Source organism: Chanodichthys erythropterus, chromosome 15 (assembly GCF_024489055.1).
Source record: "Chanodichthys erythropterus isolate Z2021 chromosome 15, ASM2448905v1, whole genome shotgun sequence".
In the NCBI taxonomy this organism is placed as follows: domain Eukaryota; kingdom Metazoa; phylum Chordata; class Actinopteri; order Cypriniformes; family Xenocyprididae; genus Chanodichthys; species Chanodichthys erythropterus.
Genome location: NC_090235.1, coordinates 8,943,696 through 8,961,217, shown reverse-complemented (window position 1 = coordinate 8,961,217; position 17,522 = coordinate 8,943,696). Strand labels below are relative to the sequence as shown.

Sequence of the window (17,522 nt, the reverse complement as noted above, 5' to 3'; positions counted from 1 at the left end):
CAATTTGTATGATGCAGCTGAAGCTGAACTCAATATTTCATAATTATGAGCATTTGATCTTGAGAATTCACAGGCAATAAAAAACAAATAAAGGCTCACTGCAATCACAACACTGCATCCTAAAGAGCTTAGCTTTAATTCAGCTGAGCACCAATTGGAACAGTGAGACATAGTTTGGAAATATCAAAGGAAGTGAGAGTCAAATCAATGGTACCTTTAACTCCTGGTTTTCCAGGAAGGCCATAGTATCCTTGAGGCCCCTTGGGGCCCATAACTCCTCTGGGTCCGGCTTCTCCTGCAGGACCTGCTGGTCCCGGTGGTCCAGGTGGTCCCATGAGTCCTGGACTTCCAGGGGCTCCAATGGGAAGAGGTTTCTTGGCTAATTCCTTCTTGTAGGCATCTAAATGTTCTGTTTGGTACAATACGATGTTAAAGTTTAGTTGCCATACAATTGATGTAGGTCAGGAGTGCCCAATCCTGTTCCTGGAGATCAACCTCAGATCCAACTCTGCTCCAAAACACACGTCTGTAATTATCAAGTGCTCTTGAAGATCTTAATTAGCTGGTTCAGGACTGTTTGATCAGGGCTGGACTTTGAATGAAGGTAGATCTCCAGGAATAGGACTGGACACCCATGATATAGATGTTTTAAAGTGATTAAAGTCTGCATTAAATGGAAGTCTTTTCTTCCCTAGTGTGATGTACTGTATATCCGATACGGGAATAGGGTATATTTACACAACAACTATTTACTAAAATGGAAAAGTTTTTCCTTTGCAGTTTTCATGTACAGACAACACCACTGTCAAAATGATCTCCGTTTACACAGATCCACGAAAATTATTATAAACGCGGTATTATTCACGTCAGGCCAGTAGTTGGCAATGTCACTTTGTAAAGAAACACTATGCGCCTACAGACTGAACACGTGATGTAATATGCATGGGCATGACATCATCTTTTTCACAAATTCGTGTTTTTACACGGAGACGATAGCAGTATAGTTTGATACCCAAAAGTTTGTGTTTTCAGGCCACTAAAACGCCGTTGTCATGTAAATGAATGACCAAAATGCTTAAAAAGTTTTACATTTTTAGCTGAAAATGTCTTGTAAATGGCCCCCGAAACAGCTTCTCGATCAAGATCAAATGTAGGGTGGGTATTGATTTTGTTCATCGGTAACTGATTGGATGATTGTGGTTTGCTATTGCTGTGATGTCATGTGAATGACAGGTTGTTCCGCCCTTGTGCCAGAGAAGAGATGTTGTTACAAGAGGGAGGGGAAGTTATTAAAAGATTACAAGGGCACATTAACTAAAAAAAAGAATGATGTGCACAGATAAATCATTTATAATAAATACTGCAATATTCCATAAAAAATAAGAATTGTCAATTTTGATTTCATGGTGACGTTAAAGTATTAGTTCACTCCAGAATTAACATTTCCTGATAATTTTCTCACCCCATGTCATTCAAGATGTTTATGTCTTTCTTTCCTCAGTCGAACAGAAATTAAGGTTGTTGAGGAAAACATTCCAGGATTTTTGTCCATATAATGGACTTTAGTGGGGGACAAAAGGTTGAAGGTCCCATTTGCAGTTTCAGTGCAGCTTTAAAGGGCTCTACAAGATCCCAGACGAGGAACAAGGTTATTGTCTATAGAAATTATTATAATTTTCTAAAAAAAAAAAAAGAGATATACTTTTTAATCACAAATGCTCGTCTTGCACTAGTTCTGCAATGCGCATCCATGACTTAACGCATTAAATAATCACGTTGGAAAGGTCACGTGTTCTCATTTTCTCCTCCAACTTCAAAATCTTCCAACATCATTGTTTTACCTTTTTTTTTTTGTAAAGGCCATTTGACCGTGACCTTTCCAACATGACTACGTAATGCATGAAGTCATAGACGCACATTGCAGAGCTAGTGCAAGACAAGCATTTAAAAGTATATGGGCCCTATTTTAACGATCTAAACGCAAAGTGTAAAGCGCACGGCGCAGGTGCGCTCAGGGCGTGTCCAAATCCACTTTTGCTATTTTAACGACGGAAAAACGGTCATTTTTGAAATGGGTTGTCCCTATTCTCTTAAAGAGTAATATGCGTAACGTTCAATAAACCAATCAGAGTGTCATCTCCCATTCCCTTTAAGAGCGAGATGCGCTATTTTCAGCTCCTTAAAATAGCAATGCGCCTGAACACGGCTCTTTTTTAAACCAGCACGCCCATGGGCACACTAACTGGCGCAAATGCATTTACTAATTTAAGGACGTGGCGCTGAACGGGAAAACGCAAACGGCGCCGGACGCAAACTAGCAAACACACTTGCGTCGCATTGCGCCGGGTGTATTATAGGGCCCTATATATGTTTATTTTTTTAGCGATCGTTTCGCTAGATAAGACCCTTATTCCTTGTCTGGGATCGTGTAGCTGAAGCTGCACTGAAACTGCAATGTGGACCTTCACCCCATTGGTAAATTATCAGGAAATTTTAATTCTGGAGTGAACAAATCCTTTAATAACTAATAAAGATGTTGTACCTTCAACAATAACTGAACAAATCTCACGGATCTTCTCGTCATTCATCTTGGGACCCTTTAAAAATAAATGTTTTCAACAACATCAGCAACAACTGCACAAGGCATTTTTAAATACCAACATACTGTTCAGTCAACGCTGAAAGTGAACAATGTCATTAAGCAATGTACTGACAGGTAGACCTCTGGGACCAGGGGATCCTGGCAGACCTCGTTCCCCCTCCAGACCTCTGGCTCCCTGGGGTCCTGTCAGACCCTCATGGCCTGGCTGTCCTGGACGACCATCAGCTCCTGTAGCTCCTCTCTGGCCTTTCTCTCCACGCTTGAACAAAACAATGAATAAGAAGAAAAAACATACAACAAAGGCAATCATTTGTACTTTCTGAAGGAAAAGTATTAAGTTGTGGTAAGTTTAGGTCTATCATTATATATATATATATATATATATATATATATATATATATATATATATATATATATATATATATATATATATATATATATATATATATATATATATATGGTTATTATTTATCGATACATTAACTAAAGGATTAACCAACTAATTAGAAAAGAATCAATAGATTAACCATAATAATAATTAGATTAATAGACTAATTGAAAAATAGAAAAAAAGAAAGAAAAAATATATTATTCGATCAAAATAATTGCTAGTCGCAGCTCTAATATATATGTATTTTATAAAATAATTTATTTCATTTCTAAATCTATTAATGATTTATATATATATATATATATATGGATGTTGAAGGTGGCACACTTACCTCTCCCTTGATTCCAGTAATACCCGGAGGCCCCTGTAAACCATCATTAAAAACCATCACACTGCTGTACACATACTGAAATATAATTAGAGGGTGTGACCGGGTATGTTGCTATAAATATGTCGAACCTGATCACCCTTCACGCCTGGTTCTCCCGAAACACCTGGATCTCCCTGTAGAATGAAAAAGAGAGAAAGATATTACTGTAAAATTACATGGTGTTAATGCAAGTGCAGGAAGCAGCAGGCATTTAATAAGGTCACTGAGTGCATGGATCGACTGGGGCTTTATAATTTACCTCACTTCCTTTGGGACCGATGGGACCCACTGGACCCTGAAATAACAGAATAATGACATGATAACACAGTGAAAAATAATAAGGTCTGCTCTGTTATGATTATTACAATGAACAATGATCACACCTGGTCTCCTTTATGACCCGTGTGACCCTTGATTCCACGAGGACCCATGAGTCCTTGGTCACCTTTATCTCCCTGCGTAAGTATTCAAAATAATAATGAATTACTGTACAATAACAATGTATAAAGCGCTTCACCATATAATTGCCTTTTATCAGTAGTCACGCATTTACTGTAATTATACTAAATGGGAATGGGGGTGAGGGTTGTCATCTCTCTCGAAAATGAGTTTTTGCTGGTTGGGATGCCTGTAAATGCTTGGAATCACATGCAAACATGGTAGTATCAAACAATACACATTTGTTTTTTACTTGCACGATAAATTGCAACTCGCTCACATGGACTGTCTTTGCCATCTCCAGTAAAGTACAGACGTTTACTGCATAGTATAAGTTTGCAAATTGGAACACAGCCATTAAGATCCATAATCAAACCAACAGGTCCACTGATATGTCCAACCCACCTGGACTCCTTGCGGGCCCATTGGGCCGACTGGACCCTGTTTTCCTGTTTCACCCTGAGGAGAGAAATTTGTTGATTAATTGGATCCATTTTTTAGGAAATTACGATGAATTATAATCTGAGCACAGAATGGTGTGCACCAAAGCAAAATAAGCAAATAAAATAATAAAAATCAAAAATCTAAAAAAAAGATGTTTGTATGTATTTTTGAATTGTGTTTTTATTACAGTGGCTCCTTTGGCTCCTGGAGTTCCATCTTCTCCTGCTGGTCCAGGTGCTCCCTAAAATATCAAATTAACAAGATTAATAATCATAAATAAAAACAGTAACACTTTAGTTTAGGGTCCAATTCTCACTATTAACTAGTTGCTTATTATTATCATGCATATTACTAGGATATTGGCTGTTTATTAGTACTTATAAAGCACATATTAATGTCTTATTCTGCATGACCGTATTCTACATCCTTAATCCTACATAATATCTAAATTTACCTTACTAACTATTAATAAGCAGTAATTAGGAGTTTGAGGCAAATATTGTAGTTAATAGTGAGAATTGGACCCTAAACTAAAGTGTGACCATAAAAACATATGCATACAAGTGCAAAAAATACCATAATACTCACATCTTTACCAGGAAGCCCAACTGGACCAGTCAGTCCTACAGCACCAATTTCACCCTGTAATAGAAAGAGTGCAATTGCTTTCTATGGCATCACTGTTTTAAAATTTAAATTAGATTCAGCATGTATTATTTTTTTTATGTAAATGATGTTTACCTTTTGGCCTGCAGGACCCACGAGTCCCTGTTTTCCTGGTAAACCCTGAATTTGAGATGCAACACAGTTAAGTCAAGGTGAGTCACAGATTACAAATGAGTAAAAATCTCCTCATTTACAGTTTGTTGATGTCAGTACCACATGCCTCATGTAAATTCAGTATTTACTGTAAAGGCAAAATCTCTTTCGATAGCTTTCAGAGGAACAGCAGCAGCTTTGAGAATCATTTCAGGAAAAGCACACACATACTAAAACATATACAAATGCACTTATTAACTCACTGGAATTCCCACAATTCCTCTGACACCAATGGCTCCGGGCAGACCTGGGTCTCCCTGTCAAGCAGACGGCAAAATCTCAAATTCTTCTTCAGTTTTTATCGTTGAACAATTTAAGAATCATTGATTTGAGTCACAAAACAATAAGCATTTTAATAAGCAAAACCATAAAATAGCATCATAAAAAACTGGATCTGCATGCAGTGCACCAGGTACAAATGGAAATGCTTTTCCATGAATTTTGAATTGTATGCATTAGCATAAACGTCATCATAACTCACCTTCTCTCCTGGAGCTCCTGGTGCTCCATCAGATCCATGCTTTCCTGGCTCACCCTACAAATACACATCCTCTTCAACATCATTAAAGTTATCAAAGACATTTCAAGTAACTCTTCAGCACAATTTCATAAGTATTACAGTGACGGTGAATATGAAGGTCATTTGAAGCATAAATGTCACTCACAGTGTCACCCTTGGCACCAGCAGCTCCTTTCTCTCCTGGGGCTCCGATCGCACCCTAAAACAACACATTATAATTCATCAGATTTGATTTCACATTATGATTTCACAGATTATTTAATTCATAGTGTTCTTGAGTAGAGTAGATCACACGGACAGCAATAACTCACATCATCTCCTTTAGGACCAGGATGTCCCTGTCGCCCTCTGATGCCTTCAACACCCTGTTAAGACACATAAATACTCATTTACTTCACTAAACTCAATACAGAATTCATTATCTGTACAAGTAATGTCCCAATAAAGCAGCATCCATTTATGATTTTACTAAATACAATCATATACACTGAATGTGTTGTTATTATTGCACTGTTTTATATTATACCACAATACACAGAGGTGTAAATATCCGCCAGTATTTGCACTAAAAACAGCAATATTTTTGGGAACACTTTATTTTTGTGATGTCCACTTTATTTTGCGATTGTCCACTTTAGACATTCTAACTATAAGTAACTTTGCAAATACATGTCCACAATCAATCATTAAAGCAGTGTTTCCCAAACTTTTTTCAGTCACGTCACCCTTTGAAAATTTTCAAAAATTCGTGGCACCCCACACTAGTGTTGTCACCATACTATCGATAATTTTCAAGGTATCATATCAATGCAACAGGGAAGGACCATTGTATATTATACTTAAATTTAGTATAAATACTGTAGCATCTATTGCTGCCATAAATTTATGCTGATTCTGAAAATGTATTTATTGTATACAATATATAATGTTATTATATTAATATATTGTTTATAATAAATATAGATATTATAATAATTTACATAATACATATTATTTTTAGTTTAGTATATATTTAACTAATTTATGCACTCATGGTGCCACAGAACTGGACTATCTCCCTAAATAATCATACAATCTTGCTTTATTTCCTATAAGCTCTGCTGAACTACATTTCCACTAGACTGGCTTGCTGTACAGTCTTTTCTCATAAATATCAGATGAAGACATAAATCCTCTGTACTTTGATAGAAGACTGTAGTTTAGTGTATATTTTTGATTAAAAAAAAAAAAAAAAAAAAAAGTCTGTGAAATCCTGCTCACGTACTGGGGATCCTGGTGGTCCGGTGGGTCCTGGGATCCCGTTGAATCCAGGCGGACCCTGCAGACATGAAACAGGCAGGCTAAAACTTTACCAAAGCTCATTCTGCTCAGATGGAAAATGACATTTCTATTGCTTTTGTTTAGTCACACAAGCCTAAAATTTTTAGCCTGCATACATTATGCTAGCACAGCAGTTTTAATCTGTTCAATGACTGCAGATGTTATTTGATTGGCTTTAATGAGCTTTAAACAAATGTAATAATTATTTCATGCATTGGAGGATATTGCTCTGCAAGCGTTCCTCTGGCTCTTTCTTCATCTGATGCAGATGAAGAAGATGTTTTAAATCTTACCCGATCTCCTTTATCGCCATGAGCTCCAGGGAATCCGATTGGACCTCGCTGACCCTGTAGGGAATTTGAGTAAACATAATATGACAAAGTGTAAAAGACTCAATCTCGATCTACAACGAATGAATAAAGTTTTCATACATCATCTCCTGCACGTCCAGGAGGACCTTGCTCTCCAGCGGTTCCTTGCTCTCCCTGTAAATAAAGAAGAAAATGACTACAGTTGTTGATTAATCATTCTGAAGAGCTTGTGTATTGCTGTTTCTTGGTTTTTATCATTCTTAAGAACATTTCAAAGCATTCTTACCTTTTCACCTTGGATACCTGGCACACCGTCCACACCTGGAAGACCACGATGTCCCTGGCAGAGAGATTCAATTTAATAACACACTCATTCATTAGAAAAGCAGTTGGTGTTTGGCCAAAGAAACATTCCTCAGTGAGCAAAATTATGCTACTCCAGACAACACATTTAATCTTTGTGCAACAATAAGTAAATGGAACCTACAGTATTAAGAAACACAAATATTATATATATATATATATATATATATATATATATATATATATATATATATATATATATATATATATATATATAAAAATTTAAAGCAATACTTACATTTTTAAAGTTTTTAAATTGTTTATATTTTTAAAGTTTAAGGACTAAATACATATTTTTCCGATTGTTATTGAAAACTTTCCAAGCGTATGGGTGTTTGGTGTGTTACTAGGGTGTTGCTATGTGGATGCTAAGGTGTTCTAGGGCATTGGAAGGCGATTGGGGTTGATCTCAGGTGTGCCGCACATGTCTTTAAAAGTGAAGCCAAACCATTTTGATCACCTCCAGGTGGCTGGATGCTAGTGTTGTAGTCAAGACCACCTACACTGAGACCAAGTCGAGACCAAGACCAGAGTGTGTTGAGACCAAGACAAGACCAAGACTTTAAAAAACGACCCTATAGGTCGTTTAAGCACCATATTACGACCTTTATTTACGCTCTGAAGTCATGCACCCTCTAGTGGGCGTAAAAATAATGACAGAGTCGTGTTACATCTGTCGTCAGGAAATGATGTATGACTGTCATTACCAATCAAAATGCGTGTTCATTTGAATGCAATGTGTGGACTTTTTACACCATTTCTCCTATTTCCATTTACAAAAATTACATTTTATTAATGACTACACCCACCCCACCCCTAAACCTACTCTTAGTGATTTCTAGTGCATTTACACTTTATGAGCACATGTATTCCCTGGGATTGAACCTGATTGAACAATATTTGCATGTTGTTATTGCAATGCTCTACCAGCTGAGCTATGCGAAACCCAAAATATGACGCAGATAAAAGGGAACAATGCATTAAAATGAAAGCAAATGTTCCTATGGGTCGTATTTCATGAATTAAAATGAAAGTGTCCTGTTGTCGACAGGGGCGCCACCGTAGTATGAAATGCTCCTATGAGTCGCATTTCAGGGAAGCGACAAACGACCTATATGGTCATATTGGTTGGAGAACATGTTGCTAAATTCATCTAAAAATCCATATCTACGGTCTGAGAAATGTCTTATATGTAATCAATAAATACAATTACAATAATAAGACACTATAGAGCTGTTACCAATCAAATCACTAAAAATAAAATTCATCTTTGTGCTGTACAGAAGTTGCATCTGAATTGGTAAAACCTGCATAAATAATGTTGAGATTAATGTTTTAAAAATAACATTTTGAATATAGAAAATATGATGGAAAAATAAAATGATGCACTTAATGAGTGAGTCACAGAATCATTTATTCAAACGATTTGTTCGAAGCAGTTGATTCATTTAGTAACAAAACACTGCCAAAATAGCAAACATTTCTGTCTAAAATTTAAGTCACTTAATATTAACTTAACGTTTGTATAAAATCAATATCACATTTGGCTCAGAACAACATGATTAGCGCAAAATGTTAAAATTTGAGTTTCTTTCAATGTAAATTTATGCCATTTTTTTATGTCATCCATCAGGTGTAAATCAGAACTCTGATCATGTAGTAAGTAACAGTGGATTTCTCCTCAACAAGACACATGATTAGAGGAATGATTCATGTCTGAAGCACAAGCACAGTTGTGTTACATGGCAAAGTTTAATACTTAGGGGTAGGGACTCACCTTCATCCCTGGCAGACCAGGCAATCCCTGTGGTCCAGCTGGGCATGTTGTCTGGCACTGCTAACAAAATGAGACACACAAGCGCATCAGGTCCATTCATCATTAACTGGAGGATCAGACAGGAAGTGAAGAATAATACACATCCAGCCTATGTAGCTCACCAGAGACATGCAAAAGAGGCACTGAAGATTTAAAAAGAGAGAACTGCAAGCGACTGTCAACTCTTATTAAGATTTTGCTGTAGTTCCATCAGCCAATGATAAATTACAGAGCAAATATAGTGCAAGTTGACATATTTTCCAAGTTCTATATGTTGCATACTGTATCTTTTTGTGTCCCAAGATATAGGCCTGAAAAACCAGAAAACATGTCTTGAATGCTGATGTGCAAGTTCTGTGTGTCCGTGTGAAGCATGAATATTATTAAAATCTAACAAGCACTCACAGTCTCCCCACTTCCCTCAGGGTTCCCAGCACCTTGTGGCCCCTACGGATAGCAGAATGACAGCAGCGTAGTTTAGATTCAGACACACAAACTCAAGCAAAGCCCCTGTTAAAATCCTCATTGGTTAAAGCATAAAGAAAAGACATGTGTGGAAGATCTGCATTAGTTCTAAGCCCTCTGAAAGCCAACAGAAGTCACCTGACCCAATTAAAGTAAGGGTTAACAGCAGGGACAAAACTACTCAAAGAGTCTTAGAATGTACAAAGACAAAAGTGAATTACAATGTATAACAGATAGCCAATAGCAAAACTTCAAGAACCAAAATTGAAGTTTTGTATCTGTTAGTAGCCTTTATGCTTGATAACTTACACACTAATGTAGTGCTAAAAGTTGACAAAATGAATGTCTAGCAGACATTTGAAATTTAGTCTAATACAAATGTGTACAATAAAAGTATAAGTTCCTTCACCTATACACTGTCACTGCCACCACTCTTTCATGACCAAAACAGATGATTTTCAATTTAACTTGTGTTACAGTTTTTGTTTTGTTTTTTCTTCAGAATTGCAAGCAGCATAGAAAAACGTGCAACATTACGATTTATTCTGGACTATGATGTGATGAAGATTTTTCAGGATAGATGGTTGAAATGTGTTTAAAATGTTTGACAGCTTATCTTAAAACCTCATGGGGCCTGCAAATTGTATTAATAAATTTATAGTCAGTAAGTTAGTTGATAACAGTTTGACTTAGTTCAGTTTAAACAATTACTTTCAGTATTTTTTAAAGGGTTAGTTCACCCAAAAATGAAAATTCTGTCATTTATTACTCACCCTCATGTCGTTCCACATTCTCGTTGCTTCATAACATTAAGGTTGAACCACTGTAGTCACATGAACTGTTTATTAACACTTTCAGATGCCCAGAAATATACTAAAGACATCGGATTTTATCAAAAATATCTTAATTTGTGTTCCGAAGATGAATGAAGGTCTTAATGGTGTGGAACGACATGAGGGTGAGTAATAAATGACAGAATTTTCATTTTTGGGTGAACTAAACCTTTAACTAAATTAAGCCCATAACCGTATCTGTTCCTTTTAGGTTGTTTAAAAACATTCGCCATATGTAAAATTGCTAAACTTATGAAATTAGGAAATATGTCAATGGTAGAAGCAAGTCTTACTGCTGGTCCTGGAGGTCCTGGTGGGCCTGGTGGTCCTGGGAGCCCAAGTCCTCCTCTTGGCCCAGGAGGACCCTGGAAAATATAATAAAGAACATTTATAATCAGGTAACAGAGACAACCAATAAAGCAATGAGAGCTACATTAAGTATGAAAACCTATATCTAATGCCAATTTTACACTGCAAAGGCGGCACAGAAGCACTGAAATGGCATTTAGGTGTCTGTTTAATGCTGCTTAAAGGGTGGCATAAATGCATTTAAACAGCAATTATAACTGTATACTTTGATACTAGGGGCTGAAGTGGATCAGAGCAGACATAATTTAGTCAGGATTTTATGCAGCATTACACAGAATTTTGAGCAGGCAGAGAGTAGCCTTAAATCTTTAGCTGTGTTAAGATGCCTTAAGTGTATTAATGCATTTCATGACACTTTGAAAAGAATTCCAACCTCTGGTCCGATGTTTCCCTCATCTCCTGGAGTACCAGGCTTCCCTGGGGGTCCCTGCATGAGTGGAAAGTAGCATTAAAAAGTGTAAATGTAAAATGAAAAGCCGAGAGTGAGTCAAATTACAGAGATTTATTTATACATACTGGAGGGCCAACAGTCTCTGGTCCCTAGAAAAGATTAAAAAAAGGAATAAGTCAAACCTTCAAAATGTATACATTTTCTAAAAAAAAACAAAAAAACATGATTTTTAAATACAATACAAATGATTTTTAAATACAATACAAAATACAAGAAACCAATATGACAATACAATGTCAATACAACACGTCAACAGCACAAAAACAAAATCATTTAGCATTTAGCAGTGAAGTATTTGTTTGCTTTCCAAAAATGGGGAAAAGACTTACAGGGGGTCCGGCAGATCCAGGGAAACCAGGAAGACCCTAGAAACCCCAACAAAACCAAATATTAGCATAAGTTTAGCTTTGTTTTTTTGTTGTTTAATTAACATTAATGATAGACGGAAGCAGGTTTATTAGGCTGCTGTCACTTTAAGATCTGATCCAATATATTGACACATCTGATTTTCTCCCATCTTTTTACATTCACTTAAAACATAACCGACTGTGTTTATGTGAAAACTCGCCAAAACAGACATTCAAGCATGTGTGATGTTAAGGTGGCTTTCTGTTTGTGTGCACTTCAGGTGTGTGTCAGTCAGTGTGTGAATAATTTTTGTGGCTTATTGCACTTGATAACTTTTAACATCAAGCATGACCTGTGCTTTATTTTCACATTCATACGTTTCTTATCACAATAACGTGTCAATAACTTGTGAATTCAAACAGATTTAAGGGATCATTCTGAGGTCTCTTACTCTTTCTCCCACCGGTCCTCGTGGCCCCATGGGGCCCATTGGTCCCTACACACATACAAAGAGAATCAGTTAACATTACAGTGATTCATTTAGCACAATGAAATAAAACAGTTTGTGTGCAGCTGTGAAACTGATTACATATTATTGATTGTCTCATTGTTAACTCTTTCCAATAAGGTCCCATCGCATTAACATAATGAGCAATACATTTGTGATAGTATTTATTTACTTATTTTTGTTAACATTAGTTAATAAAAGTACAACTATCCATTGTTAATTTGTGTTAACTAATGCAGTTTAATAACATTACCAAATGGAACTTTAATGTAAAGTGTTATTGTCTCATTTAGGTTGTGTTATTAAGGCCATGTGTCTCAATACTAACCATTGGTCCTGGGGCCCCCTGCAGTCCTCTTTGTCCTGGCAGTCCAACCTCACCTCGATCTCCTTTACTGCCCTACAACACACACAGAAAGACAAAAACAGGTTTATCATCATTCAGCATCGACTGAAGCTGTTGCTAAGATATGGCGGAGCTCGGTGGGTCTATTCTAACATAATTAGCGATGCCGGACTCCTCTATTCATCTGTCCTCATCTGATAGGACCAGAGTCAGCTCTGAGCAGTATTTCACCTATTTATGACACTCCAGATGATGGTGCAATTCAACCACGCTTTCCCTTAATAGATATTGACACAGGAAGCTGGATTGATTGGCTGTGTTTTGGATCTGGCAGCCTGAAAATGCATTTTCTGATTAGGAGTTATAATATAAAACTTGCTGCTCTGTTTTAATGGATATAGCGGTCAAGTTCAATAAAGGCGATGTTCAGTCTTACTGAGTGAAATCTAAGTTTTCGTTTTAGTCAATACTTACTTATAAACTTATATACTTATACTTCTTATACTATATTTTCATTTTAGAAGTTTATATACTACAAAATATTGTATAATACAATCCATGTGGCACATAGGGCATTGTTCAAATTTAGTTCTCAGGACTCTGTGCTCATTTTATTTAAAGGAAAATCCACCCACACAATGACACCTCTTCCTCCATGCTTCACTGTGGCAGAGATGGATTTATTTTTATATTTCTCAGCAGATTTTCGAAGACATTGCTCTGGAGCTTTACCATTACCACGCATCGTGTTTCATTGTGATTCATCACTCCGCATACAAATTCCCACATTCTGCCAAAAACTTTATTCTGTCTTTGATGGTTTTTTTTTGTTTGTTTTGTTTTGTTTTTGAGACAGCAATGGATTTTTAAAAAGTGGATTTATTTAAATTTTACTAATTAATTACCTGACCAATAATTTGTGGTTAAGACAATTAAAAGCTTAGTGTTTAGCCATTTTGGGCTTGACCTTTTTTCTTTTCTTTTTTGCCCAGAAGTGTATATATCAATTTTACAATATTTGTAGCAAACAATTTTATTTTTTTTTAGTGTGTTTTGATTTTTTTTAGTGTAGCTTTAAAATCTTTGTAGCTTACAAACTAATTCTTTTTAGTGTGTTTTTTATTATTAGAATTGAATTGTATATGAGCTTTATAATCCTTGTAGTTTACAAACTATTTTTTAGCAGGTTTTCATTAAAAACTTGTATAGAATTCTGTATCAGTTTTGTAAACTTTGTAGCTTACAATATTTATTTTAGTGTTTAATAATAATAATAATAATAATAATAATAATAGATTTATAAAATGGTTAGATCTGCATTGATATAGCATTTTCCTTCAGGTTAGTCCTTTGTTCATATTTTTAAAAAAATCCATCTGAATGCAGGCTGTTATATCTTGTCTTTTTAACAGTTAAGGGGTTTCCTTGACACTGACAATGCTAGTGTCTTTCAAAATAAAAGTCTTTGCTACTGACTGACTCACTCTCAAGCAGTCTTTGCTACAATCTGACTTTACCTAGTCTGTTTTTAGTTGATCTCCACGAGATGATGCATTCTGTTGCTGTTCATGGTCAGGGAGACAGAAACTATTTTTTCCAGTGGAAGGAAGGCTTTTAGAGATTTTACTTCATGAAAGTTGCATCTATAACCCTCTGCATCATGCCTAACATCGCCCCTTAGCTGTTATAAATTCACTGTAAACCACGGCTTCTTGAGGCTTATTGTTTATTATATATCATCTTAATAACATTAAAAAATATTGGCTTATCAGTATAGGTCAGAATTTCAATATCAGTGCATGGTCCTAGGACCAACTTGTGAATCTTGTTGAACTTCTGCTGATTTAGATGTTGGAAGATGTTGGAGATGAAGATGTTCCATAAATATTTCACACTTACCTGAGCTCCAGGGGTGCCCGGGGTACCTGGAATACCCTGAAGAACAGAAGAAAATAAAAATTGAGAAAAGGAGGACAGAGGTGTTGACATAAGAAAATCTCTAATGAGCAGTTCCTGCCTCCCTGAACAAGAGAACAAAACCCCTAATGAGCTGCCGGGGACGAAAGAAGAAGTGGTTCATTAGCTTGAGCTGCTTAAGTCTAAGGAAAAGCTCTAATGGAGGTTCACTAGACTTTTAGTACAGGAAAAACTCTGGATCACAGAAGATGACAATACAAAAGAACATGAGTTTTGTTTCAAGTATTGTTGCAACTGATAATCATTTTAATTTGAGTTCTCTACAGGGAATGAATAGGGAAATCGAATGCTATAAGTAGATGACATCTTGTTGAATATAGAGACTAATGTTATGGCTGTTAACATACAGTATGTAATCATTTTGTATTTTCTATTTTTCCCAAATAAATAAAAAGAAAATGAATAGTTTAATTATTAAACTATGCTGTAAAGTGTAACAACAACATCTGTCACCAGGCTAAATAAGTTCATTTTTATAATATTATGTATTTTACATTATGTATTATAACAGTGTTGTTTAAAAACAATTAAAAAACAAAGTTTTTGCCTGTAGTGGCTTGCCTTAATTTACATTAGTCAAGTGTATATTGAACAGAAAGACATACGTCTCTCCCATCTCTGCCATCTTCTCCTTGGGGTCCACGAGGCCCCTCAGGACCCTCAGGGCCAGGGGGACCAGGGATTGGTTTGGGATCCGGCTATAAAGTGTTGAAGGCATAAAAGAAGGAAACAATGAGTAAACGTAAACATGAAATGTTTTAGAATCCTTTTTATTGTTGGCTTTAGTCAAATATAATTGGTTTCATTAAACGCCAAAATCAGTAACTGGAAAAGCTTCAAATAATCTCTCTTTCTCAAGGACCATAAACAATTACTTTAACACAATAAAGAATAAAATGATAATTGTTAGGTCTCTGCTGTCAGCTACTCTTTATTAGCTTAAGCTTTAAGCAAGCCAAGGAACAACACATTTAAAAAAGTAATCATATTCTTTAAAGTATGGTTAAGTTAAATTCCAAAGAAATTTCTTAATAAAATAATACATTATTTACCTTGAGGTGTTAATAATCTCATATATAAATACATAATATAAATACATAAAGCTGTTCTGGGTCATGTTTTGTGGATTGCAGTAAGTATAGCAGGTAGCAATGAGTCACTTCAGCAACAAAGCATTGTAGTAGATTATTTGCTAAAAAATAATAATAAATTAATTCATTAATAAAAAAAAAAACAAAAGTAAAAAATTAAATACCTCAGCATTGGCATACATCTGAAGAAGCAAGAGAGAGAGAATTAAGATTATTGCAGTTAGTGAAAATTAAACCCCTTCACCAAAAAGAGAAAGCACACCTGTAGATGGCGCCACAACATGCGGCCTACGATAGCGCCCCACCGGCCAACTCGTCAAAAAACAAAGCAAATGCATGAATGTCGACATTGACGTTAAGTTGCATAGTGAGGTGTTGTGAGGTCTTTTGAGGCAACTAGCGTTTCCAGTCTGCCATAGCAATAAACTGTTGATATTTTTAAGGCCGTACCTTGGTTATGCAGTGCATATATTAGAAAGAGTAATGCTGTTGATAATACTAAAATCTTAAATTGTACAGTTTTATTTGCAGTTTACTGCTTAAAACCTTCTTAAACCAGCCTAATGTGATTTGATGGTCTTTGCTGGCAAGGTTTGAGAGTTTCGGGCGCTTGCTGTAGAGCAGGGATGGACAACTCCGGTCCTGGAGGGCCAGTATCAGCAGAGTTTAGCTCTAACCCTAATCAAACACACCTGAACCAGCTAATCAAGGTCTTTAGGATTAGTAGAAAGTTATAGGCAAGTGAGTTTTTATCAGGGATGGAGATAAACTCTGCAGGACACTGGCCCTCCAGGACCGGAGTTGTCCATCCCTGCTGTAGAGGGTAAAAAACCAGTCAAACCTTTCAGCCTTTTAGCATGTAACTGACTTGATTTTCCCATATTTAAGTGATTAAACATAACAAAAAGAGACTGTGATTGGTCCATTTCTCATTTAAGACAAAACAGGAAGTGATGAAAGAATGGTTACCTCAGCCAGAGGGAGTTCTGTACAGCTCTCTCTCTGAGCTCTCTTTGGGTCACAGTGAATCAGCATCCACTGCAACTCAAACTGGAAAACATAAAACAAGTAATTGCTTTATTTGTACAGTAACTACAACCAAAAACAATGACTATATCAGAGCCGAAATTTCCCATCATTTACTGAATCTCAGAAAAATCTGAAGGCCATCAGTGATTTTGACAGATTACACTGTAATTCCCACCCCTGTCCAGTTGGTGGCGAGTACACTCCAGTGTGGCAGCAGAGCACGGTTTCAGCTTCAAGAACAAAATCTAATAACAATGACCTCTGCATCAGTGTTGATGCGTTTTATTATGCACAACTGAGCAACCAGTTTAAATCCATGTTATAATAATACAGTTATAATAATAACTGCATAGAGTAAATATATTTTTACTCTGATTCGTTATTTTGTAACATTTAAATGGTGACTGTCAAAAACTTGATGGATTTATTCAAACGTACATGCACACTGAAGAACAGTAAAAACATAATGAATATGTATGATGCATATATTTAGCAAAATGCTCCCCTCTAGAGTTTATGGCCACTGAATGGCTTTTCTGAGGTAAATGTAACATTACGTGACATATTGTTTACAAGCTTTTTTTTATTGATGCCTTGACTGACTATCAAAAGTATCAAAGCACATATTCCGTTCATTCAGCTGAAAAAAAAAAAACATAGACCAAACCCAGATAGCACATGTACATCTGCAAGATGTCTGTTAAACATCAC

General features: G+C 36.1%; 1 protein-coding gene across 3 annotated transcripts in view; it reads right to left on the bottom strand.

Annotated features, from left to right (window-relative positions):
- The window catches only part of LOC137037813 (collagen alpha-1(IX) chain-like), a 56,416-nt gene that overhangs the window by 3,017 nt on the left and 35,877 nt on the right, over window positions 1-17,522 (bottom strand). For all 3 annotated transcript variants that reach the window (XM_067412114.1, XM_067412115.1, XM_067412116.1), the window contains 30 exons: window positions 16,752-16,832; window positions 15,297-15,389; window positions 14,614-14,649; window positions 12,697-12,768; window positions 12,312-12,356; window positions 11,842-11,877; window positions 11,578-11,601; window positions 11,435-11,488; window positions 10,986-11,057; window positions 9,800-9,841; window positions 9,356-9,412; window positions 7,502-7,555; window positions 7,336-7,389; window positions 7,198-7,251; window positions 6,849-6,902; window positions 5,896-5,949; window positions 5,730-5,783; window positions 5,546-5,599; window positions 5,268-5,321; window positions 4,987-5,031; window positions 4,834-4,887; window positions 4,433-4,486; window positions 4,207-4,260; window positions 3,747-3,818; window positions 3,623-3,658; window positions 3,453-3,497; window positions 3,325-3,357; window positions 2,715-2,861; window positions 2,543-2,597; window positions 215-409 (listed from right to left, as the gene is read on the bottom strand). In XM_067412114.1, coding sequence (XP_067268215.1) covers window positions 215-409; window positions 2,543-2,597; window positions 2,715-2,861; window positions 3,325-3,357; window positions 3,453-3,497; window positions 3,623-3,658; window positions 3,747-3,818; window positions 4,207-4,260; window positions 4,433-4,486; window positions 4,834-4,887; window positions 4,987-5,031; window positions 5,268-5,321; window positions 5,546-5,599; window positions 5,730-5,783; window positions 5,896-5,949; window positions 6,849-6,902; window positions 7,198-7,251; window positions 7,336-7,389; window positions 7,502-7,555; window positions 9,356-9,412; window positions 9,800-9,841; window positions 10,986-11,057; window positions 11,435-11,488; window positions 11,578-11,601; window positions 11,842-11,877; window positions 12,312-12,356; window positions 12,697-12,768; window positions 14,614-14,649; window positions 15,297-15,389; window positions 16,752-16,832 — 1,834 coding nt within the window. The remainder of the gene's footprint in view (window positions 1-214; window positions 410-2,542; window positions 2,598-2,714; window positions 2,862-3,324; window positions 3,358-3,452; window positions 3,498-3,622; window positions 3,659-3,746; window positions 3,819-4,206; window positions 4,261-4,432; window positions 4,487-4,833; window positions 4,888-4,986; window positions 5,032-5,267; window positions 5,322-5,545; window positions 5,600-5,729; window positions 5,784-5,895; window positions 5,950-6,848; window positions 6,903-7,197; window positions 7,252-7,335; window positions 7,390-7,501; window positions 7,556-9,355; window positions 9,413-9,799; window positions 9,842-10,985; window positions 11,058-11,434; window positions 11,489-11,577; window positions 11,602-11,841; window positions 11,878-12,311; window positions 12,357-12,696; window positions 12,769-14,613; window positions 14,650-15,296; window positions 15,390-16,751; window positions 16,833-17,522) is intronic.